The sequence below is a fragment of the Hyperoodon ampullatus genome, assembly GCF_949752795.1.
Source record: "Hyperoodon ampullatus genome assembly, chromosome: 8".
NCBI lineage: Eukaryota > Metazoa > Chordata > Mammalia > Artiodactyla > Ziphiidae > Hyperoodon > Hyperoodon ampullatus.
Window position 1 is genome coordinate 44644818 of NC_136921.1, and position 21489 is coordinate 44666306.

At 38.3% G+C, this 21489-nt stretch overlaps 1 protein-coding gene across 1 annotated transcript in view; it reads right to left on the bottom strand.

The window, feature by feature from the left end:
- GLS (glutaminase) overlaps nt 1-21489 on the bottom strand; it is a gene marked incomplete at both ends in the record, with an annotated part of 78729 nt that overhangs the window by 1187 nt on the left and 56053 nt on the right. The window contains 3 exons of the mRNA XM_079710531.1: nt 1963-2026; nt 2115-2191; nt 3310-3371. Coding sequence (XP_079566657.1) covers nt 1963-2026; nt 2115-2191; nt 3310-3371 — 203 coding nt within the window. The remainder of the gene's footprint in view (nt 1-1962; nt 2027-2114; nt 2192-3309; nt 3372-21489) is intronic.

Here is a 21489-nt window from a genome sequence, read left to right on the forward strand (position 1 = left end):
GTAACATTTTACATGTATCTCTGTGCTTCTCAAAAAACTGCTGAATTAGGGCTTCCCTGGTGGCGCAGTGGTTGGGAGTCCGCCTGCCGATGCAGGGGACACGGGTTCGTGCCCCGGTCTGGGAGGATCCCACATGCTGCGGAGCGGCTGGGCCCGTGAGCCATGGCTGCTGGGCCTGCGCATCCGGAGCCTGTGCTCCGCAGCGGGAGAGGCCACAACAATGAGAGGCCTGCGTACCGCAAAAAAAAAAAAAAAAAAAAAAAAAAAAAAAAAACTGCTGAATTAAGTTGCTTTTTACTTCTACATTGGCCTTCATTAAGTTAGGGAGTCAGTGGCCTGAAACCGGGAGGTGGGGTGACTTTTCAATCATCTACAGCATATAATTATCTGTCTTTCTGGAAAAACTGAATGTTAACTGCAAGTTATCTTTTTTTTTTTTTTACAACTCTTCTTTTCCGTGAAGTAATGCAAAATATCAGCTCTAAAGTATACACTAAATCTGCTCAAGCCTATTTTACAATTTGAGGTGACACTGATTCTATGAAATAGAGAAAGAAGACGTGTTGGTCTAGTTTACATTCTCAAATCATGAATACTCAGTTACCAAGTTAGTTACTGAGCTAACTTCTGCCTCTCAGATGGCTGTTTCTGCTTTCACATTCCTAGGGGCCAGTTTAAGGCAAAAACCAAAACAAAACATTTTGATCCTTAAACATGCAAAGCACAGTAAATATTTCCAGCCTGTAATAGCGTTTTACTTGGGATTATAAATACTGGGGGCAGGGGAAAACACTCTCTTCAGTTTCTTGCTCTAGAAAGAGCTGGTGTGGGCATTACATTTGAGGATAAAAGGGAGAATCGTCACCCTAACATGAGGTTTTAGAATATTGCCAATAAAGATCATGATTTTAGGTAATCAGAGTGTTACCATACTTACAAAAGTGCTAACAGTTTTCAGACACTGATGTCATAACTTTTCTGCATATCTTGCAAGCTGAGCTAATAAAACCCAAACCAATAATTTAAAAAATAGTAAAACCTTACTAAAACAGAAAGATCTGATAGCTAGAGAATAATCAACTTGCTCCAAACTTACTTCGTATAGTCCTCAAATACCCAAACTCCTAATCATAAATATCAAACCTCTCCCACCAAGTATTTTTTTTCCATTCTTCTAAACCTTTATTCTCATTACTCACTGACTCATCCAGTTATGCAACTCCAGTTATATAACATGCCAGTATATTAGTACAGGCTTTACTTTAAGCATATGTATATATGTAAGGTGCACTCTTACCCGCCCCCCCTTGACTATCCACTTTGTGAACAGTATTTTACCGCAGGATGAATGTCAGTTTGCCGTGTGGACCAGAAGGGAGAGGAGAGGAGAACATATTCCAGGCATATTTCTCCCACTCTATCTGGAGTGCCCTTGTCTTCTTTCTGTGCCCTCAAATCTCATCTCTTCCCCAAAGCACTGGTTAAAATTCAGCTTCCATGAAGCTTTCTAAAACTGACTCCAACCAAATCCAGGAATTTCAACAAACTCCAATATATTCATTTTAGAGGTCTGTAACAGTAATCTCCTTACACATATTTAATATGCCCCTGCAAATGTTTATCTTGTCTACCCTGTGTAGTCAAAAGGCCCATGAGGATAAAATTCCTATTTTATCTTTCCAGACACCAAGAATTGTTTTCTTCATACAATACAATGACAGACTAACCAAGAAAATTCTAAGAGAACTTCCTTAGGTAAGAAAGAGGATATAGGAGAGAGAATGATCTACTGAACAGAAACAAGGTTTTGTTGGTTGCCTTTATAAGGCTCCATAGCAAGTTTAATAACGACTCCAACATATACATAGTGGATTTAAATATACCACCATATAACTATTATAGCCCTGTATGATAAAACACTGGCTTGCCAATTATATGTTAGAAAGTAACTTGAGGGCTCACCTGTCCTTGGGGAAAGGATTTACTTTGCAGGCTTCCAGCAAAAATTTAACAACTTCAACATGACCTACATCGAAAACAAAACAAGCAGGTTTTAGTATTAAGTAGAAATTAAGTCTGAAAAAAAATAAATAAATGAGTGGTTCATATATTACCCTCTGCAGCAGCTACATGGAGTGCTGTTCTAGAATCGTAGTCTCGCTGTTCCATGTCCATGGCTGACAAAGCAAATCTGAAAATTTGTTAAGTATAGCTATTCATTATATAAAAAATTTAATTCACTCTTGTAACATTTCCTCCATCAGTTCAGTCTAAGGTCCTGTGAGAAATGTGTCATCCTTCACCAGGCTCACTAATGGGACACCCTGTTCAACCAGTACACAGGCACCTTGAGTAAATGCCACTTCACCGTTCTTCCTTAGCTTTGCTCTTTTTGGGTAAGAGGAAGTGTTCACCATCTCTCACAGAATTAAGCTTCATTACATTATTGTCCAAAACTCAAGAATGGTGGCACAACGATACCCTAAATTTGTGCCTTGGAAGGGCAAGAAACTAACAACTATACTAAAGTTAAATGTTTTCACTAAGGCTCCCATTCTTTAACATTTTACAGTCTACAGATTACAAGTACTAATCAGACTTTTAAAAAAGTGCAAATAAAGGTGAAATAAAGGTATGTGAGTTTAAGGTATACAACATGTTGATTTGATCCATTTATGTATTGCAAGACGATTACCACTGTAGTGTTGGCAAACATTCGTGTGACATAATTTTCATTTCTTTTTTGTTGTGAGAACAATTAAGATCTAGTCTCTTAACAGCTTTGAAGTTTATAATACAATACTGCTGATGCAAGTACTAATCACACTTTAAAATGAAGGTGGAAATTAAGCATAGACATTTTTCCACCTTAAAGTTCAGTTGCAACTCTCTACAAGAGACCTTATGTTAAGTATACAGTCCTATATGACCTTTCCAACACTGGGGATCTGCAGAACACCAAATACCCCTATTTGCCCACTCCCCTCATCTCCAAAGATGGAGAGTGGTGGGTAAATGGGGACTGAAAAGTCATTGTCCAATTCCAGTAAAACACTAATACCAATTAGCCAGATTAATTGAACAGTTACCACTTGGGAAAACAGAGGACTGGGCTTTTATAGGAGGTTGAAAAGGAAGGACTGTACAGCAAGACTAAGGCACTGGAAGTGGGAACTTAATATAACTTTGGATCATTTTTATTAGAGGGAAATGGAAGTGAGACTTTATTTAGCTTTAAAGTGGCCCTTTGCCCAGAAGCAACTTCATAAACATCTGTAAGCCATATGCTAACCCACCCTGTTAACATACCTTCGAAGTGCAGATACATCTCCAGTATACGCAGCAAACAAAAGGTTTATCACCGACTTCACCTGTGAAGAAAAGGAAGTTGAGGTATCCACAGGGGAAAATAAATACATAGAATGTACAACTGTCACCAGGTAAGTGATTTCCATCTTTCCATTTTCAAGCTTTGAACACTTCAGCTGGGCCACACACAAAAATTTATCATAAGTATACTGCTGTAACCACAAAGAACAGGCGTGTGTGTTTTTCTTTTTAAATAGAGGATTATGAGGGGAAATCCAACAATAAAGAGACATGAGGGAAGGAATGGAATGATATCAATTGGCACAAAAGAATGGAAACTTCTGACCTGTGAGACACACATAGTTGGGGCAACTGAAAATTGGAACCTTTCTCATTTAGTATGTCTCAGTGGTGGGAGCTGACTTGTATACTCATAAAATTCACATCATTTCATTATTAAAAACTAAGTCATGCTATATAAATGTCTAATCCCTGCCAACAATCCCTGTCCTCACCAATCACTGGCTTCTTTGGAAATCTTCAGAGACAACATTCAGTATTAATCATCTCAAACTAACTATACTTCAGTGAACTATACTTCACTGGAAAGGCAGTCTTCAGTTCAATTGCCAGGCAGTACAAACGGGGGCATTCTCAGAGCCTGTGACACTGCCTCGGCCCAAAAGGTGGATAAACTCCCAAAATATTAAGTCACTGACATTGAGTGCTCCAAGAATTCACAGTGTATCTTCTTTTGATATTATCCACTTTCTTGTCATTAATTAAGGAAGAGGCTAGTTATCCTAAAGGCCACTGGATTTTGGTCGGGTTTCATAAAGACTATCCAACCCTGTTTTTGAGAAACCAAACTATTGAACATACACTGTTTGTAAATACTTCATAAATCCCCACTTTTGTCTTAAACTTTGCAACTTCAACATTCATATTGATGATCCAACTGATATTGGACTCAATGGTAGAAAACAGTTTACCTGGAGGGATGGAAAGTAACCCAGCTATCCACAAACAAAGCCACAGCCCTGGAAGATCTAGATCTTAACCTGGACATTCTACCTTTCCACTACAGCTTCCCTTTCCCACAACCTGTGAACTTTTAAATGGAACTGGAACTAACCATTGCTGGACTTCCCTAATTCAGCATTTTCAGAATGTGTTCTGCAGAAACTAGTCTACAAAGGCGCCATGGAAAAAAGGGTTCCGTGGTCAGCTATTTTCTTAAAATATTAAATCCCCTTCTTGGAGATACAGAGCCTTTCGTGTGCACATGAAAAGTTCTGCAGTACAGGAACTTAACCAGCTGAGCACACCCCCCAAAGTTTCCTGCTACTTACTCTTATTTTTGAGATCACTCCAAAAACCCTTACTCTTAATCTTTCAGTCCATTAGCTTCCCTTTGGGCTACGCTTTACTACTCCTGCCCTGCACTCTGTCAATCTCCTACTAACCCCAAGTCAAGAACAGTTTTCTCAATGTGGGTAGGAGTTTAACAGAATCACCCAGAATGTTTTAAAAGTATATGTAAGCATCTCTCCTCCCATTTCTAGTCGTCCTATTCCCACACCTCAGTTTGACACATTTTAGGGGATACAATATTTTGAAAAAAGTCTCCAGGTGATTTTGATATGCACTCTTCTGGGTTATGAACCACGGTTTCAGGTGCCCTTAACGTTTAAAAATTGGATAAATTTGGAATTCTCAATTCCCTTGTGCTCTTGGGCCCACAGAAAAACACGATGGGCTATTACAAATTATTCTCCATATTTCCAACTGGTCTCTCATCACGGCTTGACAATTTTTTCTCTTATTGGTTCCCTTTTATACTTTATTCAGACCTTTAATACCAGTGGTGACCCCCCAAACATATGACCCCTCACCACAACTTTACTAAGATGATAAATTGTTTCCATCTCTCCTTCCTCTCATGCAAAATATCGGCTTCGAATACCTATTCTCTCTTCCTTTCCTCTTTTACTGGTTCCCTCATCTCTGCCTTAATACAGACACAACCATCCTATTTTGAAAAAATATATAACCCCATTGTTACCCCCTTTCAGTGCATGTTTTCTGACAGTAGTTTATGTTTTTAATTCCCTGGAAGTTACCTTCATACCCACTATTACCTCTCAGTAGTACCTCAAGAGCTTCAGCAGCCTTCCTTAGCCCTGATCCTTTCCGACCTCTCCACATGCCCCGCCCTCACTCCTTGTCTTCCATAATGCCGATTACCAGGGTCTTCCTCCTGTTGACTGCTTTGCAGAGTCATTTCCCACTTTCCACTGCCTGATAATACCCCAAAGGCAGTCTCCGTACTTCTTGTTTTTCAACATAATTTCCCTCAAAGGTTTCATATATCCCTTTGGGCAGAATGACTTCCCGATACACATCTTTAATCTACATCTCTATTCCTAAACCCTAATTCTACGGCTCCACTTGCTTGTCATGCTGTCACTTCAAACTCAAACCACAGAGCGCAAACCTGTCTGTAGCCCCAGTGGCCTGGCCTCCAAAGATCATGTCCATCTGCCTACCTGACACTGCTCGAGTTAGAATGTGACTTCCAGCACCTTCCCTCACCCCGAGTTAGCTCCTCTTGCACAGTCCCTCATTCTGGGATGACACTACAGTTTATCCAGTTGCTGAGGCCAAAAACAGAGTCATGATCCAGGGCTGCTGCATTTGATGGCACAGACTGAGCCCCCCACCAGAATGCCTGGCCAAGTAGGGGTGCTCAGCCCGTGCTCCTCTCACCTACCTCTGGTGCCCAGCGCCCAGGTGTGTCTACGGGAGGAAGGGAGCCCTCTTCACAGAAACGTGCTGAGAGGGTCTGCTTACACCAAGAGGCAGAACTAGCTTTTTCTAATTCACGCAAACCGACCATCTAGACTCGGGGAGTATTCCTGCATTCTATTTCATACAACCCACATCTAGCTCAATACATTTGCTCCACTTCCAAAATATATTTGGACTCCCACCACTTACCACCTCCATTACTATCACCCTAGGCTCTGAGTCACCAGCTTATCTCACCTGGCAGACTGCCTCCTAACTGTTCCACTTGTTCAACTCTGCTGCCACAGGGGTCTTTTGAAAACATAGACTGTGGCACTCCCAGTGACTTTCTGTGAAACCTAGAATAAAATCCAAGCTCCTTACCATGGCTTGCAGGACACTAAATGCTCTGTTCCCTGGTTACATTGTGCATCTCATTCCCCACCACTCTGCCCCTTGCGGCTCTCTCCAGGCAGGTGTGTCTTCTTGCTGGTCCTCGGGGCACTCAGGGCCTACACTTGCTGTGCTGCTGCCTGGGATGCTCTCTCCCCAGGTGGTGGGGAGGCTCCACTCCTCACTTCATTCAGGTCTCTACTCAAACATAAGCTCACTGACTCTAAAACATTGCCCTCTTTTTCATTACTCCTCATCCCTTATCTTGCTTTTCTCTTCAGAGGACTTATCATTATCTGACATATATACACTTAAACACACACACACACACACATTTCTTGTCTCCCCCACTAAACGTAAGGTCCAAGTGGGCAGAGACCTTGTCTTTTCTCTTCCCCACTATAGCCACAGTGCCTACCACACATAAGTACTCATTAAATATAGGTTGACTCAAATCAACACACTGTACAAGTTAAACTTACACACTGTTATATGTCAATTATATTTCAGTTAACAAGTGTTGACTAAATCAATATTCTCTCCAGAAGCATCAAATATTCAAATTGCTACCAGCATTTGGGGATTAAATTGTAATCATTAATTCTTCTACCTCCCTTGACTTTTACTTCTTCAAATATCATTACCACATTTATTCAATCCTCCTAACTGGTGCCTCTGCTTCTAGTCCTTCTTCCACCCTCCAAAACCTTCCCACATATGTCTAAGCATCTTTTCAAAACCTGATAAAATTTAAATTCATTAGCCTTGCATTCAAGATTCTTCAGTGTAAACCTCAACTTCAACAGAGTAAAAACTGGTCTCTCTCACTACCCTTGTTTTGTTTTGATCTTAGTGCCTATGCTCCTTTCTTTGGAACATCTAGATTCCTAATCAAATCCTTCCCTTCGGGCTTCCCTGGTGGTGCAGTGGTTGGGAGTCTGCCTGCCGGTGCAGGGGACATGGGTTCGAGCCCTGGTCTGGGGGGATCCCGCGTGCCGCGGAGCGGCTGGCCCCGTGAGCCACAATTACTGAGCCTGCGCGTCTGGAGCCTGTGCTCCGCAACGGGAGGGGCCGCGATAGTGAGAGGCCCGCGCACCGTGATGAGGAGTGGCCCCCACTTGCCGCAACTAGAGAAAGCCCTCACACAGAAACGAAGACCCAACACAGCCATAAATAAATTTAAAAAAAAAAAAAATCCTTCCCTTCCCGCAAGGGCTAGCTTGAAAGCCCCTTCCCCCAAGCATCCCATCCAGCATTCACTATCCACGTAGCTTGTTGTCAGTTACCCACATAGTGCTTTGTGGCAGCATGTGCCGAGGAGTCATCAGTTACATACCTCCTGCTCCTACTAAACCATAGTGCATACTATTTATTTCCTGAAAGTACCTTTTCTCCACCCATTTCTCACTGCAGTGTTATTCTTAATCCCTTCTTTGTGAGCCCTACACCAATCTCTTAAATCAGAAGTCATCTCTATTACATTTGCCCCACTATGGCACTATCACATATGGTATATTTGCTTGTGTTTCTTAGCTCCCCGACTACTCAAGAGAAATCCAGAATTCTTATGTGCAAACCACTGATATATTAAGTACCCATAGTTCTTACTCTTTAAAGTATATTATCCTTCTAAGCAATAAATCCTTGCCCTATTTCAGTTACTGTATGCATGAACTACATCCCTTTTTAAAATTCTGTATTTAGACCAAGCAAGTTTGAAGATATTTTATTATATATCATATATACCACTTAGTCACTTAATTATTCAATATTTCCAAAGCTCTAAAAGAAAATTCCTTATTAATGAGACCCAAGAAAGGCTGATTTTAGGGTATAATCAATTTCTTGAGGGTATACTAACACTTTATTCACAAGCATGTTTCAGCTCACAGAGAAATATAAAATGTGTCATTCACTCCAAGACAGAAAAACACTAGGAGGCAGCACACGCACAAAGCACCATTTAAAACTAAAACTACGAATGCCTCTTTACTCTAGCAAATAGCCACCTATATTTTTAAGGTTTGCATAAATCAAGAAATGAGCTATGAGTAGAATGCCAAGAAAGACAATGGAACAGTTTAACAGTTTGAGACAGCAGATGGAGTGTTATTTCACTTAGGGACAGTCCACTTCGTGGCCTGTTAAAAGAGTTCCATAAATATTCCTCAAACTCACACACCCTCTGGAATGACTGCTATGACAAACCAAACTGAAGGAGAGGACAACCTATAAGATGACTCATCCAACTCCAAGCCAGCTGTTGCAAAGGATGTAGGTGTGCTAGCCACTGATCAAGCCTCATTCTCCTAATTTCCCAATGGATACTTGAGTTATATTAATTTTGAAATACCTGTCAAGAAGGCCAGGGTCCAGCAAACAGTGAGTTAACTAACAGTAGCTGCCAGAGGCATGGAGCCTGTGTTTTGATGAATCATTCCTCAGTACAAAGAAACAGAGCTTATACAGCAGAACAGTAGCCCATGTAAATCAAGGACTCTGAGGTTTAATGTATGTCTCTGCCTAGCAAAAAGAAACTTCACTTGGGCAGGTAGCCACTAAAAATTTATAAATTAAATATTAAGTTCTCCTTTTATTTGCAGATTTTCCAGCACTACTAGATTTTCCTTATCAAATATCTTTATCAGAACTTGCCAGAACCAGACAACCTTATCTTAGTTTATTTGTACAAAGTTATGACAACAGTGGAACAAAAATCTAACAGTTCATATGAGTTCATTTAACACTGGCATGCTTGGCATATCAAAATCATACTTTTTTTCCAAAAAAAGCTAGAAGCAGTTATAGATTCTACCAATTTTACAAGTCTAAAACATGACATTCCTCTCTCCAATCCTATCATTCTATTTATTTTGAGCCTGTTTAAAAGTTGAATTGTGTATCTTATGTATCTTTTGTATCTTCCTCCCAAATACCCCAATCCTGTACAAGTAGGAATTTTTAGAATTACATAAGCATATTACTTTGTATTTATAGTAATTTATAGTGATTGACCTTGAAAAATTCAACATAAAAATTATATCTGTTTTTAAACATCTTTGACAGGCTTGCTGTAAAATATATTTATTACTACCACTAAGGTTAAAGGCCTTGGCTCAAGGTCATATAGCATATGAATTAGTAATGTAGCTGGGATACATTTCCAATTCTTAATAGATCTCAGACTGTATCCAAAGGATAGAAGTAAACTAAAAGACTAAATAGCAATTTAACTTTAATCCATAAAGATCCTTTGCCAAAATACTGGAAGGAAGGAAGGAAATATGGGAGGACAGGAGTGGAGAAAGTAGAGGAGGAGAGAGATGAGGGAGGGAGGGAGGGAGGGAGGGAGAGAGGGAGGGAAGATGGATATGTTGGCTTGACACTTTACTCCAAGTATTTTATTTCCAATTCTATTACCAGCTGCAAAACTGTGGTTTCCCTTGTTTTTCATCATTAGTTTCTGTCTTCATACAAAGACTAATTCGTCCTTTTGGAAAGGCTTTAACGAAGAAAAGCAGGTAACTGAAAGCCATCCTTCTGTTCCTACCGCGTCCAGTTTGACGTAAGCTGCTCTCTCATTTCTAGCTCACCACAGTATCTGTTGCTGTGGAACGGATACTCTTCTCCATCTGTTAAATAAACCAGCATCACTCCAGATCCAATTCTGTTTTAAATGCTTACATCCAACTTGGCCTTTTATAGCCTTTTAACGAAAATAACTTTTCAGCCTTCTTTCATAAATATTTTTCTTAAGGTCAGGTTAAAAAATACAAGCCTGTATAGTGTAGCTAAAGAAAAACTTTGAATTTCCAGCAAATGTAAATTAATCACTTGCCAACAAGGTTAGAAATATAAACCTGTACAACGTGTATGTGATCAAAGATATTCTCTTTCCCTTACTACTGAGTTTAACATTTGTATGGGTGTATAAAACAAAGTTATGATGAGACAGTCTGAGTATGAGGCCACATGTTCCTAAGCTTTCCAATGACTTATTCAGACACAATTATTAATATATAGTTGGCCTTCCATATCCGTGGTTTCCGCATATGGAATACAGAGGGCTGACTGTAAGCATCCTCGGATTTTAATATCTGTGGTGGGATAAGGAGGAATCCTGGAATCAATCTCCAAGGATACCGAGGGACGACTCTTGCTATATATAGACAAAACTAATCCAACTGACATGATCAGAGGATTAGAGAAAATCCTTTATAGGAGTAACAGTTCAGCAATTTCATGACCACATTTCCAAATTTCTACACAAATGCAGGAGGTTCTCATACTATAATTTTAGTAGAGAAGAATAAATCAAACAGTAAATTTTACTCTAAAAAGAGAGTATAGAAATTTCACTTACAAAACACAACCTCAAAATGGCAGCTCCAAACACTGCATTTTGCTCTCCGTCAGCTAAGTGATAAACTCTCTTAAGCATACCATTTTCAAAATTTCTCAATGAGTAGACTAATTTGTAATAAATTTACTTACTCTTAAACTAAGAAGTCACATATCAAAGAAATCTAACAACCCATGAAGACAAAATAATTAGGATTATATATCTTTTACAACAAAATAGCTAATATATAGCACCTACTCTCCCTGGGCTGAACTAAGTGCTTTAAGTGTTGTTGTCCCTGTTATTATTCAAAGGAACCTGAGCAAGGTAATAGTGCTGCTAAGTGGCACAATGAGGGCTCAGGCACAGTCTGTCTGACGCCAGGGTCAGCGTTCTTTCAACCTCTACTCAGTATCCACTGGGCCAAGAGATTTTAACACAACCTGAGATGAGATTTCCTCACCAATATGGTACCAAGACTAAAATATGTTGTGATAGAAAATCAGAAAATAGCAATTAAGAAACAATTTATAGGGAAATCAGAGATACTAATTTTCCATTGAGGTGCTTTTTTTAATTGAAGAGAAAATAAGGGAACAAAACAAATCATTCAATTCAGCATATCAATACCAAAAAGGAAAAAAAGAAAGTATCTTCATTCTTTATGTTTAAGTCTCTAAAAATGAAATACGAGTTTTGGGTTAATGTGAATAGAGCAAGTATGACTGCTACAGCATTGGCAGCAAATAAACTTCTTATCTCAGTGGCTCATATTATTTCTGGTAAATGCCAGTGAATGGTCTAAAGATACCAATGGGCTCATAAGCAACCCTCCTTTTATATCCGAGTATAAAAGTAGCTAACAACATATCTTTGTGTGGGCTGACAAACAGCACTCTAATTAAGAAGCAAGCAGCAAACAGGAGAAAAACAGAAATGAGCAGGGCAAAGGCAGCTATTCCTTTGAAGAACAAAAGTGCCTTTTCCATGTGGCAGACCTAAGAGTATTTGTACTGCACTGACAACTATCAAAGTTTTATTTATATTCACTATCTTCCTGGTTCTCTTCCTCTCTTATGCAAATAAATATTTATAAAACTCTATGAAGATCAGTTAACATTCGTGTTCAGATAGAAAACAAGGTGCCACACTTCTGGCACGATAAAGTGTCATGCTTATTTACAATTATTATTAACGAAAAAGACAAGTACACAAAACTCCAAAGAGTCAAAGAAACTAAAAGCAAAGAGTAAGAAGACAGGAAAAAAAATTGGTCACAAAATGCTTGTACATACTACTTTAAAAAAAATCAGGATCAGGGCCTCTGGAATTACAAGATGCTATACTGTGTAGTATAAATTAAAAATAAGGAAATACAAACAAGTTCCCTGAAAGAGATAGGGTTCTCTTTCTGATGAGAAACAAAACAAAGTTTTGGCAGCAATAGAGACAGAATTATTTCAATTTAGAGTTAAAGGACCTGTCTCTCCTTTGCATGCCCTGAATACTGCTACCACAACAAAGCAAGGCACATGTACATGACTATTCTACAGTTATTCCAACCACAATACATGATTGCTTTTAGGAAAAAAAAAATCCCTCATTTTCATCGGTCTCCAGAGACCCATACTTAAGTCTCTACCTTCTTTAATGTTCATTTCACAGTTCTACTGTGAAAACTCCAACATGTGTGCTTTATGGACAACACACAGAGAACAGGTACATTAACGATATGTTTCTCTAGTGCTATGTACTTTTCAAAACGCTTTCAAAGACGTTCTAATTTGATTACTATTCAAATTATGAGAACATATTCCTCCCGCATATAATACAGGAAGCTGCTGGAGAATAGGATGTTTTTAAGACCCTCATAAATAAAGCAACAGGGAATCCCCTGGCGGTCCAGTGGTTAAGAATCTGCGCTTCCACTGAAGGGGGCACGGGTTCGATCCCTGGTTAGGGAACTAGGATCCCACATGCTGTGTGGCGCAGACAAGAAAATAAAATAATAAAACACAACAATGGAAGAATTAAACAGAAAAAATATTTTTAAAAAAATTTTAAAAGTAAAGCAACATTTTATATATACATAATTAGGCCTTATCATGAGACTGCTTACACCTATCTATATTTAAACATTTATAATTCTTATCAGTAATACTTTATTCTGTGAAGCAAGGAGGATGGACATGACAAAATTATACCCAAAATGCACTTGTTAGTGTAATCTGTATTAGTTGAAAATTCTTTAAGTAGAACCAGCTTCTAAAAGGGAAAAAGACCTTTTAGGTCTAAAAGACCCTAAAAGCATGCCTTCTATGTAGGAAGGGTCTAAAGTACATTCGAAAGCCTACTGTTAAAATCAATTTCTGGTAAATGCTCTAAAACCTCTTGCCTGACCTTCTGCAGTTCCTAAGCCCAAATTTGGGATACAGCCATAGGATACAGGGTGGGGTGGGAGTGGGAGGTACAACAGAACAGACTGCCAGGACCATAAATCTGTGGTTACCAACCTCAGTAGTATTCTAACCATGTCACCATGTTTCCCTCAGCTCTCTCTCCCACCCTCCAAGAACCAACATTTCCTATCTTCTCTATGCGCTGAAACCTCAGAGCCTCACTCCAACCCAACTCATTCTTAGCAGAAAGCCTTCTTTCATATTCTTCAGGAAAATGGAAACCAATGGACAGAAACTCTCTCAACCTCCTCCTACCATGTCTGCAAATCTACCTACCTGCCTGCTTGCCTCTCAATGACCTACTTTATTGGAGATGCTCTTCCTTCTACCAAACCTAATCTTCCACTGTGCTGAGAGCTCCAACTCTTTCCAGGGATCTCACTTTATTGGCCTTTCCTTCTTTACTTTTCTATCAGCTGCCAAACCTGCTCTACTCCAAATAGTTCTCTGACCTTTAAATCTCAAAGCCAATAAAATATTCTTAGAAGGTGGGGAGGAAGTTACCAATACGGGCTACCAATATTGTATTTTCTGAGTGCAAACAATAAAAACAATCCTACCATCTACTATTATCATTTACGAAATAAAAAGACATTGTAACACCAAAAGAAAGAAAATTAGGAAGGACATCATGTAAATGCACACTCCTCATCTTACTTAACACTTATCTGCTTTGGGACAGATGACTGCTCAAAAATTCTTAAAATACTTTTTCTTTGACTTCTGATACTACACTATGCTGGATTTTCTCTTCTCTGGCCACTTTCCCCAAACGGAGCCCTACTACTCTATCTTACTTTCAAAATGGGAGTTCCTTAGGGTCCCTTCTCATTTCACACTGTCTCCTGGAGCAATCTCACATACCTCCCCACAGCTCTGAATCTACTCTTCCATGCGGACCACTCACACAATTCTATCTCCAGCTTGGACCAACCTCCTAAATTCTAGGCCTGTATCTGACACTTACTCAACATCACTACTTAGATATCTCACAAATATAGACATGCCAAAAGACGTTAGCTTTCACACACTGCTAATTGCCTACCCATTATCCATTTCCTACCCTGTTAGTATGGACTAACAGAATTTCTATTTGTTAGGGGTAGCAATAAGCCCAATTTAAAAATAGTTCCCTAGATTCCCTTACATCTAGTCTGGCCAGTGTCAGATGGGTGTCTGGGAAACTTCTTCTACCTGATTTAGGTGTCACTCTTTCTTCTACTTTGACCATACAAGTGAGGCCAAAAGTGAAAAACCTATCTGGCAACTATAAGGTGGCAGGCATGAAGTCTAACATCCACACACTAAGGTTGGTCAGAGCAGAAAGCATACCTTACTAAGAGCACTAGTCCTGTATTATCTACCCCCAGACTTGTTATATTAGAAAAATAGCCCCATTTGTCTAAACCACTGTCGATCAACCTCCTGATATCTATAGTCAAACAGATCCCTAATTGTTACGACCAAAATTAATTTTTCTGTACTTCCAAAGTTTGCAGGAACAAACTGCCCTATTGTTCCTACTAAAAACATGGTAGTCAACTTGGTATTTCATTCTTTTTCACCCACCAAATACTATCAACAAGTGCTGCCAATTTCATCTCTTAAACACATATCTGTCTACTTTTTCCACCTCTAATACCCTATTCTAAGCCACTACCACATCTCATTTCGGGCCCAGAACTTCAACTTTTGTCTCTCTCTAATCTGTTCCCACAGAGCAGTGTTTAAAGACCAAATCATGTCATTCCTCTTCTTAAAAGTCTTCAAGTTTCCAACTGCACTTTGAATAGTCCAGAACTCTTAATATGGCATATAAAACCCTACATAAATGTTTGCCAAACTGTGTTCAGAGAAGTACCTGCAGCAGAAACAACCTGGGATGCTTAATAAAAATGCAGATTTTAAAATCAATCTTCGGGGTTGGGCTTTAGGAATCTCCATTTTAAAATTAGGACACTAACAATTCAGATGTACATTAAAATATGAGAAGGCCTACCCTTACATAATGTGATCTTATCTCTAAGACTCATCCAGGGCCAATCTCTGTTCACCTTGCCTCACATTTGCTTTCTTTCACCTTCTGAAATGTACTAAACTCCTTCCTGTCCTGGAGCCTTTAAAACCAGACTATCCTATTAATCCTACTCTGCCCTTCCTCTAACTCATTCTAAATTTAACTATCCCCTTTCATGGAAAACTAACCATACCTCTTCATCTAGGTAAAATGAGGTCTTCGTGTTATACCCTCTCCTAGCACTCTACTCTGTACTTTACATTTATTACCATCATATTTGATTAGTATTTTTTAAAGAGATAAAATATTAAAGATACAGTTAACTATTTCCCCTGCATCCGCTCCCTTTCCTCCCAGAGGTAAACTTTACTGAAGACTGGAGTGCATGTTCTTATACTTTTAACTACGTTGTGTATTTGTCTCAAAAAGTCTGTTATGGGTATATAAAAAGTGTCATATGGTATATATCATTTCACTTCCTTTATAGCAGTTAAAATGAACTAGATAGATCTACATGTATCAGTATGAGCAAATTACTTATCACCTTTTAATTATTTTAGTAATGATTTATTCCATATCTGCAACCCCCTCTAGAATGCAAACACCAGGAGCTGGATCATACTTGTCTCATTAACCACTGCATACATTAAGCACTCTGCAGTTTCTAGCACATAATAGGCAATAAATAAATAAACACTAGTCGAATGAAGAACTAATTCATGAATGAATAATAAACAAAATAATGCTAAGGTTAGTTTATATAAAATCTGACTCTGCCAAATTAAATTAGCTAAATATCTTGAATTAATTCTGTTACATGCTGTTTAAACAAAAACTAACAAATACTGAGGGATAACTGGTTCTTAATAGAAAGAAAGAAAAATAATTTTAAAGGTTATATGTATTAACTTATATAAAAGGATCTAATTTTGGACATTGGTGGGGACCTACACATAGCAACAGAAAAGGAGAAAACACACACAAGAGGAAAACAAAATTCTTGGTATACAGAAGAGATGAAAAATTGTTTGGTAACTAAGTAAAACAGGGACTAACAATATTGAAGAGGAAACCTAGAGACCAGAAGAGTCTTAGCCACTTTCTTACAGCTACATAAGTGGGAAAGCAACTTCATAGAAAAAATGGACTACTTGACCACTTTTGTAACGTACTATATTATTATAAACGCAATTCTGGAAGAAAGGAGAACAGATGGAAAATGCGTACATTTACCACTCACCACCAGAATATAGACATTGGGAAAGGCACAAGTTATTTTTAAAATAAACTTTAATAGCAAAATTGTTTTTTTTTTTTTTTTTTTGGCGGTACACGGGCCTCTCACTGTGGTGGCCTCTCCAGTTGCAGAGCACAGGCTCCGGACGCGCAGGCTCAGCGGCCATGGCTCACGGGCCCAGCCGCTCCACGGCATGTGGGATCCTCCCGGACCGGGGCACGAACCCGTGTCCCTTGCATCGGCAGGCAGACTCTCAACCACTGCGCCACCAGGGAAGCCCCAGAATTGTTTCTTCATAGTCTAGTATACATGGCATATTTTTGTGATTTTTGCTTATATTTAAGTCAAACTAAAAATCAGATGTATAGAAGGACAACTGTAAATGTCTCTAAATGAGAATAGAATATTTCATTATTTCATCTTTTCATCACTGAATCATTCTAGTTTTGTTGGTTTCCAAAAAAAAATGTATAATAAAAACAAGCGCAGGGGCTTCCCTGGTAGCACAGTAAGAATACACCTGCCAATGCAGGGGACACGGGTTCGATCCCTGGCCTAGGAAGATCCCACATGCTGCAGAGCAACTAAGCCCATGTGCCACAACTACTGAGCCTGCACTCTAGACACTGCAAGCCACAACTAGTGAGCCCGCATGCCACAACTACTGAAGCCCGTGTGCCTAGAGCCCATGCTCTGCAACAAGAGAAGCTGTGACAATGAGAAGCCCGAGCACCGCAAAGAAGAGTTGCCCCTGCTTGCCGCAACTAGAGAAAGCCTGTGTGCAGCAACAAAGACCCAACACAGCCAAAAATAAAAACAAATAAATAAATTAATTTTTTAAAAAGTGCAGATGTGAATAAAGATACATTCATTTTTGGATAATAAAGTTCCAGATCATAGAACTTTTATACATAAATAGGATTAATGAAAACCCCTAATTTTGAGTTCTGTGAAAAGTAAGGATTTATAAAGGTATTAATAAATTGAGTTTAGCTAATAGACATTTAGAGGAGACAAACAAAAGGACTGAAAATTGCATCTTCTGAATCTGGAAGAGGGGGGAACTCTTCCAAACTCATTTTACAAGGCCACCATCACCCTGATACCAAAACCGGACAGATATCACAAAAAAAGACAATCACATGTCACTATTCCTGATGAACATAGATGCAAAAAGCCTCAACAAAATATCAGCAAAGCAAATTCAGCAATTCATTAAAAGGATCATACACCATGATCAAGTAGGATTTATTGCAGGGATGCAAGGATGGTTCAACATCCATAAATCAGTAAATGTGTTCCACCAAATTAACAAAATAAAGGATAAAAATCATATGATCATCTCAATAGATGCAGAAAAAGCATCTGACAAAATTCAACATCCATTTAGGATAAAAACTCTCAACAAAGTGGGCATAGAGGGAATGTATCTCAACATAATAAAGGCCATATATGACAAGTCCACAGCTAACACCACACTCAACAGTGAAAAGCTGAAAGCTTTTCTTCTAAGATCAGGAACAAAATAAGGATGCCCACTCACCATTTTTATTCAACATAGTGTTGGAAGTCCTAGATAAAGCAATCAAGACAAGAAAAAGAAATAAAAGAAATCCAAATTGGAAAGGAAAAAGTCAAACTGTCACTATTTGCAGATGACATGACATTATATATAGAAATTTAAAGGCTCCATCAAAAAACTGTTAGAATAACTGAATTCAGTAAAGTTGTAGGATACAAAATCAATACACAATAAGTCTGTTGCGTTTCTATACACTAACAACAAACTATCAAAAAAGAGAAATTAAGAAAACAATCTCATTTGCAATTGCATCAAAAAGAATAAAACACCTAGGAATAACTTTAACCAAGGAGGTGAAAGACCTGTATTGAAAACTACAAGGCATTAACGAAAGAAACTGAAGACAACACAAATAAACAAAAAAATATTCTGTGTTCATGAACTGGAATACTGTTAAAATGTCCATACTGCCCAAATTAATATACAGATTCAATGCAATCCCTATAAAAATTACAATGGTATTTTTCACAGAAATAGAAAAAAACCCTAAAATTTGTACAGAACCACAAGACCCCAAATAACCACAGCAATCTTGAGAAAGAAAAACAACGCTGGAGGCATCACACTCCCTGATGTCAAATCATATTACAAAGCTACAGTAATTAAAACAGATGGTATTGGCATAAAAACAGATACAGAGATCAATGGACCAGAATAGCACCCAGATATAAACCCAAACATATATGGTCAATTAATTTACAACAAAGGAATCAAATACATACAATGGAGAAAGGACAGTCTCTTCAATAAAGTGTTGGGGAAACTGGACAGCCACATGCAAAAGAATGACACTGGACCACTATCACACCATACACAAAAATTAACTAAAAATGGATTAAAAAACTTGAACCTAAGACCTAAAATCATAAAACTCCTAGAAAAAAACATAAGCAGTAAGCTCCTTGACACAGATCTTGTGATGATATTTTTGAATCTGACACCAAAAGCAAAAGCAAAAATAAACAAGCAGGACTATATCAAACTAAAAAGCTTCTACACAGCAAAGGAAACCATCAACAAAATGAAAAGGCAACCTACTTAATGGGAGAAAACATTTACAAATCATATGTCTGATAAGGGGCTAATATCCAAAATATGTAAAGAATTCATACAACTCAGCAACACAAAAAATAGTCCAATTAAAGAATGAGATCTAAATAGACATTTTTCCAGACATTCAGACGGCCAACAGGTGCATGAAAATATGCTCTACATCATTATCAGGGAAATGCAAATCAAAACCACAGTGAGATATCACACCTGTTAGAATGGTTATTATCAAAAAGACTAGAAACAGGTGTTGGCAAGGATGCAGAGAAAAGGGAACACTTGTACACTGTTGGTGGGAATGTAAATTGATGCAGCACTATGGAAAACAGTACGGAGGTTACTCAAAAAATTAAAAACAGAACTACCGTATGATCCAGCAATTCCATTTCTGGGCATTTATTGAAGAAAATGAAAACACTAACTTGAAAAGATGTATGCACCCCCATTTTCACTGCAGCATTATTTATAATAGTCAACATACAGAAACAAGGTGTCCATCAATGGATGAACGGATAAAAAGTTGTGAGATACACACACAGGAATATTACTGAGCCATAAAAAAGAATGAAATCTTGCCATTAAGACAACATGGATGGACTTCAAGGGCATTGTACTACATGAAGTAAGGCACACAGAGAAAGACAAATACTATATCATCTCTCTCATATTTGGAATCTAAAAACAAAAAAACAAGCTCATAGACACAGAGGACAGATTGGTGGCTGTAAGAGGTGGGAGTGGAGGGTGGGGAAAATGGGTGAAGAGCCACCAAACTGACTTCTAGAGCATTGAAGAGCCTACTCAGAATCAGGTAGAAACTTTGCAAATGGGCTATTATCACCAGTATTTCTTAAAGAAGTTCTTTATTGTTTCCTATACTTAAAAATATTTGCAATTTTAACATTCCAAAAAGATGAACACTATTCTGTCAAGTGGTCCAGGTGGACCAAGAATCCAGCTAAAGAAGGCTTTTTGGTTCGACAATTAGCTATGTAATGATACAGACTGAAGTACCTAAGTTAGCCTTTTTGGGGGGTGCCTGCTTAACGAAGTTGGAGATTTCAAAATTATTAAGATAGAACAGTGACATAAGTTCATTTTTTGTAGATATAACACTATTTGAAATTATCTTATGTAGTTACTTATCTAGGCTGTTATTTTCTGTATTGACTCCTGGTATTTATGGTCTATGAGATCATGTCTCATGTGACCTTGCCCAGAACACAGAGTAGTTCCTGTCTTGTAGGTGCTCCAAATCGCTGCATAAAGGCAAATGAACAAATGAATAAACTTTTGCACCTATTTTGCACGTTATTTGTAAAACACTTTTTAACTTCCTAGTAGTACTGCCTTCCTCCCTTTTCCTTGCATCTCTACAAAGGAAGTTGTCTAGGGCAAAATAAATTACAACACGGTCACTGGATTTGGCCCCAAGTCCTGTAAAACCTGTTTGTTTTTGTGCATTTGGTCCAGCAGCCAGCAAATACTTAATAAAGACAGCTAATTGTACTTTTCTAATCAGGAGGGTGGCACACTATTACTTCATAGTCTGAACCAGTCCTTTCTCTTTTCTCCTTTCTGCTGAAGATTTACAGTCAACCTGCAGCTTAATGAGATGCTTTTAAAGTGAGCTTAAAAAAAAATTCATGTGTTTATAGACTCTTAGGCAATATATTTAGTCATCTATTTGGTAGGAGTGGGTGAACAGATAATTTTACTTTAATGCCAGGATTTGAAGGGCGAATTTTATTAACTTACCAAATTGGAAATATTTCTTTGAGATTGTTAAGAATTATAGTGAAAAATCAGTGGTAGATAGAGTCACTGTACAAAATTTCCTTTATCAATATTAGACTTGAGCCTTAAAACTTTATGTCAAACTCACTTGGCATTATGTACATCTACAGACAAGTCAGTGTCTATTATTGTTACTTACTGAAGAAAAGCTGACAGTGACATAAAAATGTTGGCTATTATTTTTTCTCTTGGTACATATTTAAAGACTTTTTGGTTACCACCCTTCATTTTATCCCTTCAACCTTCCAGGGATTGCTTAGTCAGTTATCAAACACCTGGCATTTTTTTCAAGCTTTATATTCTAAAGTTTTCTAGATAAGAAATGAAAAAAAGTAACTCACTGATTTACCGTATTGAGTTGGCACAGGGTAACAAATTTGTGCCAATACTAAAGAATGGCATATTTCTGAACCTCTAGCTGAGTGGAATTAAGTGAGCCAAACATACAATTGATGAAACTGAAATTTTATCTAGGTGTCCCAAGGATGTTTAGATGCCAGTGTTATATATGGC